Raw genomic sequence first — 13911 nt, forward strand, 5'->3', positions numbered from 1 at the left:
CAAAGCAATATAAGTACCCAGCCAGGGACATAGGTGCCATTATCCTGGATTACAGCCAAAAAATAAATAAATGCAATGCTCCCCTAATCCAGAAAAGAAAAAAAAAATCACAAAGAAACAACCCAAGCACAAATCTCAGCTCTTAACACAACCTCATTACCAGCAAGAGCCTGGGAAGAGAAATGAACTTTTCAATCTACCCCACAGGCCAGCAGACCCATGTGGCTTCTGACTGAGGAAGGAATAAATGCAAAAAATGCAAGGCACCTCACAGAAACTGTCCTCTTTCAAACTGAGGGAGGAGTCCCTCTCACATAGCTCCACTGGCTGTGGCAGTGCTATGTAGAAAGTGAGCTAGTCTCTCAAACTAGACCAGTCGAAAACCAGGGAGCCCCAAATTTTCAGGAATGCTTGGCATCTGCCACTGGGGCAACATTTTTGAAAAGCTCAGTTCCCATCAGGGAGCCTAAACAAGGAAAAAGGCTCAACATCTAACGCGGTGAGCCCTTTGGAAAATCCAGCCCCAACTATCCAGGCTGAACACCTGATAATCTGGCCCATAAGGGAATAGAAAATGCCTACCTGCATTACAGCAGCTCTTCCCCATAATGCATCTGCACTGCTCACAGAATCTGTGGATCAGTTGTCTTTAAACATTGTGAGTAACATTTTTAAAGCACCTAAGTGACATGGGAGTGCAAGTCCTATTGAAAGTCACTGAATCTGCCAGTCACTGGAAAAATGACTTTCAATGAGACTTAGAAGAACCAGCAGTTCTGCTGTCTCCATTTGCAGTTTTTAGGAACAATACCAAACCCAAACTTTGAGTCTTGTCTACTGCAGTGCAGCTTCACCATTGCTATGCTGTGGTTACTAGTTTTGCTCCTTGTATCTTTCTAAGAAACATGTGTTTTGGATTCCTGAGAGAATGTGGTTTTGAAAAGCTTTTTCTCTTGGTTGATTATATTTGGCCAGGAGTTTTGCTATTTCTGGGGATTACTGGGTTAATAGAAAGTTAATTGAAAGCCTCTTTGATTTGACTTGTTGCAGCTGGCTGCAGTTCCTTGCACTCCACCAGGATTTTGATTTAGCTGCTCTGTGCGTGTGTATTCAAAAGCTCAAATTACTTTTTTTAAAAGTGAGCACTCATTTTGTTTTCCTTTCCCTTAAATATCAGACCAATACAATATCAGCTACAGCCACCTTTTGTGCCCTCTCCAACTGCCCCTTTGCCCCATGCCAAAGCTCTGTTTGTCTACTGTGGGCCAGGTTGAGAAACATTTATTCTGATGGTGAGCATTTACACAAGTATTCCTAATGAGACTATTTACATAAGGACCAAGTAGAAGAAAGAATTTTCCTTTTGTTATTTAAAGAAGCATAATTGTATTTAGAGTGGTTTTGTATTATGCCCCAAGCCTGCAAAACACATTTAACTTCATGGCTGGGAATAGACACAGTTACTTCAATGGAATTTCTCATCTCTATAGATATATTAGAATGTATCTGTCTATGCATCTGTGGGTCTGTTTGTTCAAGAACTCCTCCTAAACTGTATGAGCTAAGACCACAAAATTTGGTATGCAACTTCCTCTTACCCTAACTTTCTGTTGAACCAGTGGTCTGAAACCTTGGTAACCACAAGATCACTTTTACAATTTACATGCAATGTAAGATCTTCCCTCAAATCCAAATAGCAACAATTACTATAGGGATAATTATTCCTTTGCCCCACTTCCTTCCTGCCCCTTCTCCAAGGCCTTATCCTGCTCCATCTCTTCTCTGAGGCGTCACCCTGCTCACTCTATCCTCCTTCCTCCTCGAACCTCATTTGCTTTCACCAGGCTGGGGTAGAGGATTGGAGTGCGGGTTCTGGTCTTGGGCCAAAGGGTTTAGAGTGTCGGAGGACTCCAGGCTTAGCCCAGGGTAGGGGATTGGGGCCCAGGAAGGGTTTCAGGGTGCAAGCTCTGGGAAGGAGTTTAGGTGCAGGGGGACTCACATCTGGTCAGGAGGTTGGGTGTAGGAGGAGGTTCAGGGCTGGGACAGGGGTTCAGGAAGCAGGCTCTGGCTAGGCACCATTTAACTGAGACAGTTTCCAGGTAGTGGAGCAGTGGGGTTAAGGCAGGCTTACTCCTGCCCTGGCCCTGCATCACTCCTGAAAGCAGCTGGCATGTACAGCAATGGCTTCATGGCACCATATGCTGCCCCTCATCCACAGGCACTAAGCCCACAGCTTCTACTGGCCACAGTTCCTTGTTATTGATCAATGGGAGCTGCAGAAGTAGTGTCTGCAGGCCAGGACAGCATGTGGAAACCCCCTGCTCTGCCTTTCTCAGGGGCTACAGGGATGTGCTAGCCACTTCTAGGAGCAACAATTACTATAGGGATAATTATTCCAGCCACGACAGGATAGATATTTTAAAACTCACCGCTCAAAGAATTAAATTTAAGCGTAAGAGAGAAATGAAAATTATGAAATGCACAGACCAGTCAAAACCCCAAAATAACCCACTTTGCAAGCAGTAAAAGTAGTAACAACTACCCCCCATGCATGTGCTGGGTTGGGAGATGAGAGTGAGGGACAGAGTGTTTGTGAGAATGACAGACACACACAAAGGCTACGTCTAGACTGGCATGATTTTCCGCAAATGTTTTTAACAGAAAAGTTTTCCGTTAAAAGCATTTGCGGAAAAGAGCGTCTAGATTGGCACGGACGCTTTTCCGCAAAAGCACTTTTTGCGGAAAAGCCTCCGTGCCAATCTAGACGTGCTTTTCCGCAAAAAAGGCCCAATCACCATTTTCGCGATTGGGGCTTTTTTGCGCAAAACAAATCTGAGCTGTTTACACTGGCCCTTTTGCGCAAAAGGACTTTTGCCCTAACAGGAGCAGCATAGTATTTCCACAAGAAGCACTGATTTCAGACAGTAGGAAGTCAGTGTTCTTGCGGAAATTCAAGCGGCCAGTGTAGACAGCTGGCAAGTTTTTCCGCAAAAGCAGCTGCTTTTGCGGAAAATCTTGCCAGTCTAGACACAGCCAGATTGTGTGAGAGTGACAGAGATTTGCATTGCCAAGCTCCCTCCATCCCCTTCTCTCTGTGTGAAAATAGGATACAGAAGTGGGGGAGGAGAGACACCCTGACATCAGTGCTCCAATTTTTCTCCTCCCACACACTGCCAGCAGGAGGCTCCCGGGGGAAGGGGGGGGGCAGCTCCAAGGCAGAGAGCAGGACCAGCATGATAGTGGGGGGAAGGACAACTAAAGCCCAGCCCTTGATAGGTCTCTGGCTAAATCAGTCGGGATCACCTGTCAGAGGCTCCAAGATCTATGGGTAGATCCAAGATCAGGGTTTGGTTGTGCCCAGAAAATGGGAAGTGCAGAGAATGGGACCATTTTTCATAACATGAAAAGGGAGGGGGCAGAGAGAGGAGGGATGTGATACTGAGAGTGGCTACTGGAGGTCAGCTGCAGCACCAACAAGATTGGGGTTTTGCCATCTTGCCTGCCTCCAGATGGAGTAAGTACTAAGGATGTAAGTGACTAGTCCACTATCCAATAAGCAAAAGCTTATCAGCTAGTTGACACGCTAGTCGACTAGTCACTACTAGTCATGATAGAAGCAGTAAGGGGGGGAGAGAGAGGGATGCTGGAGGGAGCCATCTTAAAAGCTGGTTCCTCACAGCTACAGCTCGGTGGGAGAGGGCAGGGGCACAGCAGCAGCCAACTTTGAAATGTACAAGAGTCTCCAGCGGGGGGAGGGGGGATTGTGCATTTCAAACAGGAAGCGCAGCATGGTCCCTGGGGCCAGCATGGGACTCTGAGTCCCCCACTGACCCTAGGCTCCATGCAACCCGCTGGGGCTCTTGTACATTTCAAAGTGGAAGTGCCTGGGTGGAGCCTGGGGTCAGCGGGACTCCCTGCTGGCCCCATTTCAATCTTTGAAATGCACAAAAGCCGCTACTGGGGCTCTTCTACATTTGAAAGGCGGATTGCGGAAGTCCTTATCGACTAAACACATACTCAATGGAAAGCCCATCAACTATTTGATTAGTTAATTAATTGAAATTTAACATCCCTCATAAGTACACCCCCTCCCCAAACCTAGAGCCTCCCTCCTTGTGGGGAGCCTGCAAGCCCCAGGGAAGGGCTGCTGGAGGGGGGCAACCCCAGGAACCTGGTTCCTCACCATGCAGCCTGAAGGCCATGGAGAGGCAGTTGGAGGGGGTAACAAGCCCCAGAGCCTGCCCCCCAGACATCCTGCAGGCCACAGGGGGAGGGAGCTGGACACGGAGGGAAGCCCCCAGAGTCACACCCCTCCTCCAGGGGGAAGGGGGCTCTCCAGGCTGGAGGCAGTCCCCAGAAACTTTTGCCCTCCAGACAGCCTGCAGGCCTTGGGGGGAGCTACAGGAGGCTGGGGACAGCCCCCAGAGCCTTGCCCCCCCAGACAGCCTGCAGGCCATAGGGGGACGCTACAGGAAGGGGGCAGCCCCCGGAGCTTTGCTTTATCCCAATACAGCCTGCTTCTGCAGTGAGGCTGCTGGAGGGGGAGGAGCCCCCAGAGCCTTGACCCTCATGGGGGAGCCTTGCAGGTCAGGGGCAGCCCCAGAAACCTTGCCACCCCTGGGCAGCCTGAAAGCCACAAGGAAGCCACTGGAGGCCGGGGCAGCCCCCGGAGCCTCACCCCCACCTCAACTGTCTGCAGGTCACAGGGTGGGTGGGACACTGCAGGCTGGAACAGCCCCCAGAACCTCACTCCCTCCAAAAAGCCTGCATGAGGCACCATTGGAGGGGGGCAGACCCCAGAGCCTGGCACCCCCAGACAGCCTGCAGGCTATAGAGGGCATTGGAGGGGGCAGCAGCCTTCATAGCCTTGTCCCCCGCAGATAGGCTGTGGGCCACAGGGAGCCAACTAAGAGGAGGACTGCTGGCAGGGGAGCGCTGCTCTGGTCCTGTGGGAGGAGTTACTACCCAACTAGCACCATGCTCGCCCCCACAGGTGGCTCCTGTAAGCTCCCCCCATCTCCCAGCCCCTTCTTCTGCAACCTTCACCTCCTACCTGCCTTGACTTCTGCACCCTGTTCCCCTGCTGAGCCTCCCCACTCCCGCCTCCTGCCCTGAGCCCCCTGAAACATCCCAACCCTCTGCCCTAAACCACTCACCCCCTCCTCCTCCTCACTCCTGAACTCTCACTGCAGCCTTCATTTTCAAAAAATACAATAATTGAAATAAAACATGTATATTTTTCATTTATTTAAAAAAATACTTCAGTTAAAGACCTAAGCAACGCTGGGTACATTTGCTAGTAAACATATGTCTGCAGGATATGGGGTCATATTCAGTAAACTGCCTTGCCTACTAAAGGTTAGAGCACAGGACTGGGATTTAGGATTTCTTTTCTGTCACTGACTCAGAGTGTGAATTTGAGCAAGACCCGTGCTTCTCTGTATCTCAGTTTCCATGTCTGTAAAACTAAGCAGAAAAGCTCTGGAAAAGCACAAAGTATTTATAATCTATTCATCAGGAAGAATGTGGATTTTGTAGTCATCCCAACCATTAAACTCCTACATGGTTTGCTTCATTTCACTTTTCATGTCCCTCAGCTCAAGGCTGTTCTGACAGTACAGAAGGGATGGGAAATAGCAACACAGGCAGAAACCCTGCACTGTTCTGCAGATCTATCAGAAAAGTTTTGTGTAATAACGTTAGTTTGGGTAAAATTTCCAAAAGTGCCTCGGTGACCTAGGAGCTGAAGATCTATTGATTTTGCAAGTCATTGGCACTTCTGCAATTGAGACTGAGAGGCTCAAGTCATAGAAGTGCTTTTGAAAATGTGGTCCTGTTTCCTTGTAGGAAATCAGGGAATTCCCATAATGCTCACCATGGAATTTGGGTGTATGTGCATATGTATTGCACAAGTTAATTTTAACTTCTAGGGCGAGACCTGACAAAAAGCAGGATCTCAGTTAAGTCAGCTACACAGCTCTTTGTTGCTGTTTCCCTTTAGAACAGTGTTTCTCAATCTGGTCAGGTCATGGGATGGGTTAGGGGGCTGCAGTCAGGGCTAGTGTTATGCCCTGGGCCCCAATCCTTAGGGAACCCCACAAAGGTAATGTACATGTTTCAGCCCCAAAGATGAAGCCTGAAATCTCAAGGCATTAGAGCCCTATGTCCCATGCCCTACAGAGCTGAAGCCCTGAACCTCAAGGGGATGAAGTCTCAAGCCTGAGGTAGGGAATTGCAGTTTTTTCTAGTAGAGCATGATTCTTTTTAAAATCCCGAGGCATGGGGGGTATCACCAGGTCATCAGCACAAAATGGTTGAGACACACTATGTTAGGGGAAGCTACTATACAAACTCAAGTCCAGAGAGGCTAAAGGTTTAACCCTATTTATAGGCATCACTTGCATCCATTAGTTATTAAGGCAATGTTGCAGAGTAATCCATTTGTATAAATGTCATTATATCCCAACACAGAGGAAGTAACAGCTGATGGGCAAATTGCTTCACCTTTGGGAATCATGCATCTGTTTACAACCCTCAGAATTGTTACATTTGTACTCAGAAGCCTGGTGCATTATCCCTTTAAAATGCAAGACTGAGTGAAGGAAAACTCCTCCTCCAGGGTGGTGGCCCTTAATAAGGAAGGCAGTTTACAGCTTACAAAAGCCACAAGCACTTGCTGCTGCAGCTACTGCTTCTATTCTGCTAGAAGGATACTGGTGCCCGGCTTCTCCTTGTGTTAGAGAGCAATACTGGTAAAATGACTCAGGAGTTTGTGCAGAGCAAAATCAAATCTGATACAGTGGCTGTTTTTATAAAACCAACTTGTCCTTATTGCCAAAGTGCGATGAGACTGCTCAGCAAATATCCCTTCAAGAAAGGCCACCTGGAATTCATTGACATCACAACCCAAAATGATATGACTGGCATTCAGAACTATTTCCAGCAGACAACTGGTGCAAGAACAGTGAGTCTTTCAATTATTTGAATTTGACAGTCACTTAATTATGTGCATGGTTCTCTCATTTGTGATGCCTGAAACTGTGGTAGGGGCTCTGTAGGCACAGAGGGTAGAGTTAGGGTTGCTAGGTGTTCGGTTTTGAACCAGACAGTCCAGTATTTGAGCTTTCTGTTCAGGAAACAAATTGAGAAAATATAAGTTGTAATGTAGATTGTGATGTAATGTCAAATGTCTGGTATTTGTTGAAACCATCTGACAACCCTAGGCAGAGCCCCCTCCTGTGGAATTTGCAATCTAGCTAAGTGGAGTAGAAGGTGCAACAGAGCAAGCCACAAGACTTTTCTCCCCCCTCCCATCCTTTAATTTTTTTCATGTTTTTGCTTATAAAATGGCTTCCCATGTGTAGAATAACTGCAGTATTGCTGTCTCGTGTGCTGTAGTATTTTAGTTCACCCTGCCTATCTCTCAAAGTCTTGCGTCTGATCTCTGTTCCAAAGCTACTGTCTAACTAGTTCAATTTAAGCGTGTGGCAACTCTTACAGACACCATTAAGCTTCCCTGCTGCCTTTCTATGCATTTGGAAGTTGCTCATTTTTATAGCTAAAGCATCATAGATTGAACAAATAACTGACTTTGGCTGGTTGTATCAATGTAATCCCTGTTTTATTTACAAAGTCTTGTTTCCCTGAACACAGCCAGAGACAGTTGTGCTCGCCCTTCCAAATCACTTTCAGCCAGCACTGGGTCATAAAGCTCCACTGAGCTTCTGTGCCTGTGTTTGTGTATGGTGTTTCTTACTGCCTTCTGTCAACTTTTCTGGTCATTCTGCTGTTTGTTGGAAACTCAGTCACTCAGATCAACATTGCTCCAATCCAGTCAATGTTCTGGCCCCATAATTTGCTGTGTCATTTACTAGGAATACCCTTTGACCCTCACAGTTCAGATTCTACTCAAGCTATGCAAGTGCATGTGTTGTGTGATATGCCTATTATGTCCACTCTTTAGTTGTGTAAAGCACATAATGGCTTCTTATAACCATCTCAAATGGAAGGTGGTGGTTATGCTTGCCCGGCTTCAAATCTGTCTCGGCCCAAACCATAATAATCCTAATGCTAACTCACTCTGAAAAACAGTTTTTGCCTTCTCCATCACTTCCACTGTAGGAGTGGCATGCAACCCTAAGGTCATCAGGCACTGTGGTGATAAATACCATGGAAAAACTGTACATTAAGATTACACTCACTTTATTTGTGTTGTGAAAGATTTGGTCTAGAACAGAGGTGGCCAACCCATTACAGACACAGCCAAAATAGTGGTGGATACAGAGCAAAAAGCCTAGGGAAAGTAGTTTTTGAGCAAAAAGTCAGAGCAGGGAATGCAGAACAGCCGTGGGTATGGGAGCTGCAATTTTTCCTTTGAAGAGCTGCATATGGCTCGCGAGCTGCAGGTTAGCCACCCCTGGTCTAGAAGCTTGAGCATAGGGCTAGGAGTCTAGAGTCTTGGGTTTTAGACTCAGCTCTGCCACTCACTTTCTATGTAGCTTTAGGCAGAGCAGCTATATGAATTGCCCCTCACTTTATCTAGCGATAAAGCAGCTATTCTATTGTCTCCTTGTGAGTCATCACCCTTGTAAAGGAGTTTGAGCTCCACTGGTGAGAGGTATTCCCAACTACTTCTGAGGCAACTTCCTCATTTACAGGACAGAGGACACGTTGTTATGTGAGTCTTGCTTGTGACCTTTGTTTAATTTTACAAAGTTGCACAAGGATTAGTAAGCAGACTTCCTTCCCAGATAACAGCTTGCATATTAGCAAGCTGGTCTGTTCCAGTAAGTTAATTTTTTTTTTTCTTTTGGAAGCCTGCCTCAGGCTTGACACTGGAAGTGCAGCTTTGTTTTCAACACACGGTGGGTTTTTTGTGTGTATGTCAATCAATCATTTAGACAAAGATTTGCCTCTGAGTTGGTAATGTCTATAATTTTCATAGGGATGGGCAAACAGCGTCAAGTATGACGCTCTCCTCCCCAACACTGACTCTTTAGCAGTGCTAAAACTAAACCTCTTGAAGTTTGGCAACAGTCCAGGGAAGGGCTTCAGGCTAGATTAACAAACCTGAGCTAGGTGTCCTATCACCTACATCTTTGGCTTCATATAGTTCGCTGGCATTTACAGCCCCAAGTTATGGTACCAGGTGCTCCATACAGTGCAATGGAAAAGAGAGGTGCCTAAGGAAAGCATTTGAAGAAGCCAGCCTAGGTGGTGGGACTGACCAACTAGAGGGAGATTCTTCCTTCCCTGGGGCTTTTCCATTGTGTGCATACTCTTGTGGAGTGCAGTGCCCAAGCCAGGTCTGATCTTTCTCACAAGATAACGGCAGAATAGCTAATAGCTTAAGTTCCACCCCTATCCTCTGAATTTCACTTCTGGATTACATAAGTGGTCCCTGCTTCACTTGCCAGCTCCTGGGGCTCCCTTCCTTAAGTGTCTGTTTCTCTCCATAAAAACAGATGGCACCAAATGCAAAGTTAGGAATTCTACTGGATGGCAGAGCACCTAGAGGTTAGGCATTGTAACATACAAGTATCCTTGTGAACCTATACCTTAATGTCTTCAGAGACCCTGGTGTGCAGCTGTGTTTTCTTTGCCACTGACTGACAAACATCACTTGTGTGCACCTTTAGGTCCCCCGGGTATATATTGGAGAAGTCTGCATTGGTGGCTATTCTGATCTGGCTGCTTTAGAAGAGCAGGAAAAACTCTCTCAAGAGCTAATGCAAATCGGTGCACTACAATAACCGAAAGGTAAGTGATCTCTTTTTTAATTTGCCACACTTGACTGAAGTAGGCAGGTAAAGGGTGGGTAAAGCATTGATGGGGTTTTTTATAAAAACCCAGCATAGTATCATACCTATGAAAATGAGGTAGCCACCCTAGTGCAGAATTTCCTGTGCTTAACCTTATGCCTCTGCAATAAACCAAGAACAAGGGTTGCAGACTGAAGGCGTGTTGTTTGGAGTGAGTAAGCATGAGCTGTGTATTTATCACTTTAAGGGGTGGGACGGAGCACTGGGAATCCACCATATTAGAATTGAAAATCTAGTACTGTACCAGCATAACTAGCATTGGTACAGTGCCTTGATAGGTGACTTAAGTCCTTGGGGAGGCTGCTGTGCAAATATACATAATGCAAGTATTTAAACTAGGATCTGTTTTCTCTTCACTAACTGAACTCGTTAAATTATTCCTATCTTTGATGCTTCATGTAGGTCAGTGGATGACATCTTAGTCAGCAGTTACATGTTGTTATGTTTACAATAGTCATGCATATACCCTGATTGCTGGCCAAATATTGGTTACTTAGATGCAGTGCCTCTAAGTCTCTGCTATATATGCCATCTTCATATGTGACAAGAACAAGCATGGGGCCAACTGGCTGTCCTGCTTGCTTGAAGTTTCATACGTGCTTGCCACATCACAGCACTCTGCCCTCTGGTATGAAAACAGTGATCTGGCTCTGAACTAGATGTTTTGGCACTTCTTATTTTTGCAAAAATAAAAGCAAAAAGAGGGGAAAGAGCAATTGGCTATTCTCTCATGATTTCTATATGAGAGAACCCAGATTATAAAGTCCCTGCTGTGAACTAAGGACTCTAATGTGGTTCTCCCCATTCCAAATCCCTAACCTTTAGTGTCTCTCCTGGCATTACTTTTGACCAGAAACTTCATCCTGGACCTGAGGCATGCCCTTCCAAAAGGGCAAAGCTCTGGCTGTGCACAGTGGGTCCTGTACTCTAATCAGTTACTGCCTCTAATACAGATATGCCTCAGATGATCACTAGGACCTTCCATACTCCCTCTTATCTTTTCTAGAGGCCAGGGTCCCAGCTTACTGAGCCTTCCTCATCATTGGCAAAGTAAAAATTGAGGTGAAACCCCTCTGTAATCCTACCCTCCCTTTCTAGGAACAGACTCTCAGTGGTGTGGGAAGATTGGGGGAAGCCTAGGTCCACCCACTACTTCAGGTTCTGGCCTAAGGATCCTAGGTAGCAGCAACTGTCAGGGCCCCCGCGCTCCAATACAGAAACCTTTCCCCTGGGCTACTTCCCCAAATACGCCCCTAGTATTCTCTCTGGTACCTGAGTGAATTTTTCCAACTCCAACACTTTCCTTTTTGCAGTCTCCTGCACCACTTCTTCCTCCCACTTGGGGGGAGGGGAGAACCCTTTAAAGTAGCCCCAAAGGCCTTAATTGGCTACAGGTGCCTGATTAGCCTGCTGCTTCAGGCAAGCTCTTAACTAACCTCAGCTGCCTGCCTGAATTACATGGCCACACTGGTTGGCAACTGATTCAGGAAACAGAACACCATTCACCTAACTCCTGGTATGTCTGCCCACCACCAAGCTATTATAGTCAGCTGGCCTGGGTCTCTCAATACATTTCCATAAAGTTTTGATTGCAACAAATCAGTCTCTTCTGACAAGCTGTGCCCTGATATGATTGGCTGAAGTCAGTTCTATCTATCTGAACTCATTCTGGGGGGTGGGGGGGGGAGTGACTTTATCTACATTAAACAAGCCCTATCATTTTCCCTTAATGATTTGAGCAGTAGATCTCAGTTAGAGGTGGCTAGACTTCTGTTATTAGGTTACTAACCTAACATGATCTCATTTAAGAGGCCTAAAGAGCTCTTCAAAGCATGTATGGTAAACTGGCTTCTTCCAAAAAGACGGTGTAATCTCTACTCATCACTTCTAATTTCAGGTGCAAAATGACTGGTATTTGTGACTGCATCACCTTGCCATCAGAGCCTTTGGAAATGACTTTCCTGTTACCATCTGATTTCCTTCTAAATCTACAAAAGTAGATATTGGACATCAATTCTTCTGGTCTTGAGAGAGACTAAATTTTTTTTTCTTTCATCCTGTGTGTAGCTTTGGGAGCTAACCTAGAATGTGATTAGAATTTGCCTGAAGGAATAAAATGTTTACCTATTTAATAATAGAAATATACTTGAGCTGTGTCTTTTCTCTCACTGCCCTTGCCCCTAGCCTTCAGGATGGTTACCAGGAACACAACTCTTGTTTAGTAGTGCAGAGAACTTTGGATGCTTTCCTCTTTGACAATGTATTAAACTCAAACCATAGAGAGGGAAGTGTAGGATGTTGATGCTTGGGGGCCAAATGGGTTCCTGGAACACTATTTGAAAATAGTCACTGAGCCCTGTATCCGTGACAGGTATCTTAAGGAGGGCTGAGAACATCTGTACCCTGCTGTGTTGTCCTTATTACAACATACAGCTACAGGCAAACGTTTGCAGCTCAGCTATTTTAGAATGGGTGCAATTGGACAGGAAATGGGTGTTACATGGGAAAGTAGTTTTTCTGGGGGTTTGGAAGCCAGCCTGTAAACTGTGCCGGAAGTAACTTGAGTGACTATTTTGATGGCACTGGACAATTTCAGGACTCCAGGAGGACAGGGTTTGCTGGACAGCAGAATGGGGGGGGGGGGGAGAGCTAATGAGTAACATTGGTCAAGACCAGTGGTTAAACATTTTGCAACAGAAGTGGCCTTTTTTTTTAAAGTCCCCATTTAGTGGCAGATAACAGAACACTGGGCCTTGCTCACTTGTTACTCTGCCTGTGCTCCCTTCCCTTCCCTTCAATGGCAAAAAGTGTGGGGCGAAGAGAGGGTTGAAGGGCAAACTGAAAACTGTCTTGAGGAAACTGATAACTCTTGTATTTATATTTTTGGTGGCAATTTTTTAAAGCAGCTATACTGGTGAGGGAATAAGAGCCCAGGCTCGTTCATAAACAGGAGAGATGGCCATTTTTCAGCTGGCCAGTTCAAGGTGACTAATTTGGTCATCTAAACTTCCATGCTTGGACAGTTGTCATGTTACTGGATTGTAAAGGGAGAAGCCAGATCACTGTTGCACCCATAAGGGGGGGGGATGCCCCAAAAGTCTACACAAAGGTGGCCATGTGAGGTGTCAGCTTACATTCTACTGATTCTGTATATGCTATTTATGTACTTGTATAATATCTGTATGCAGAGTTATAATTATGTACTCTGTGTTGATGCTGGAAGGTTCTCTGTCTGAGGCAGAGCAAAGAATGTTCAGCCAGTGGCTATACTAATTAGCAAGGCTCCAGAAACAACAGATATCTAAGTGCCAGAGACACACCTGAGGAATGTCTGGATGCCAGCCAGAATAATGGTTGCTGACTTGGGACACAAGGATAGGTCAATGGACCATGTGACCTGTAGGGACCTGCTCTGGCCAGGAAGATGCCAGGAGAAGTATACAAGTGCCATGTGGCACCCTCCATCTGATCTGGAGTTTAGCTCCTGATCCCAGATGCAACCTTGCAGGGAACAATGAGCTGGGAAGAACCATCGACCCATCCTGACATAAGATGTACACCAGAGACTTTTAAGCTAGCAGTTTGTAACATCTCTGCTAAGAGACTGCACTGAGAACTTAGTGATTCAATGCATGTAATGTAATCTCCTTAACCTTACGAAAAGAAAGAAAAGCAGTAGAGTAATAAACCTTTAGGTTGTAGATTCTAAAGGATTGGCTCTGTGTGATCTTGTGGGTAAGATCCAGAGTGTAAATTGACCAGGGATCTGTGGCTGGCTTCAGGTTCTTCTGGTCCCCAGTTCCTGGTAGGTAAGGTTGGGTTCTTCTAAAATCCCTCCCTGTTTGTTAGGCCTGGGGCTGATTGGGGCACAGGAAGAGCTGGGGTGTCAGAAGGATTTTCCTCATGAGGCTTCTGGCTAGCCAGTTTGGCAGCTGAAGCATTCGGTGTGACTGGTTTGTGGCCCATTTGGGAAGGTCTCCAGTCTGGGACTGTAAGGAGCCCTGAGTTTGAGCAATTCGCCCTGAGCAGCCTGGTCCGTCACAAGTCATGCAGCATTCTTGTAGGAATCCTTCTAAGTTCAGCTCTAGTT

At 46.2% G+C, this 13911-nt stretch overlaps 1 protein-coding gene and 1 long non-coding RNA gene across 2 annotated transcripts in view; one reads left to right on the forward strand and one right to left on the reverse strand.

Annotated features, from left to right (window-relative positions):
- LOC106731678 (uncharacterized) overlaps window positions 1-1354 on the reverse strand; it is a 32862-nt gene extending 31508 nt beyond the window's left edge. Inside the window, exon 1 of the long non-coding RNA XR_001367935.4 lies at window positions 583-1354. This is a non-coding gene — a long non-coding RNA (uncharacterized LOC106731678). The remainder of the gene's footprint in view (window positions 1-582) is intronic.
- Window positions 1355-6648: 5294 nt separating this feature from the next.
- Window positions 6649-13531, forward strand: GLRX (glutaredoxin). The gene is made up of 3 exons (XM_006118673.5): window positions 6649-6964; window positions 9639-9759; window positions 11719-13531. Exons 1-2 carry the CDS (start codon window positions 6758-6760, stop codon window positions 9750-9752), a joined length of 321 nt encoding a protein of 106 aa, XP_006118735.1. The 5' UTR covers window positions 6649-6757; the 3' UTR covers window positions 9753-9759; window positions 11719-13531.
- Window positions 13532-13911: the final 380 nt, after the last annotated feature.

Source organism: Pelodiscus sinensis, chromosome 6 (assembly GCF_052426305.1).
Source record: "Pelodiscus sinensis isolate ZL-2025 chromosome 6, ASM5242630v1, whole genome shotgun sequence".
Taxonomy (NCBI): domain Eukaryota; kingdom Metazoa; phylum Chordata; order Testudines; family Trionychidae; genus Pelodiscus; species Pelodiscus sinensis.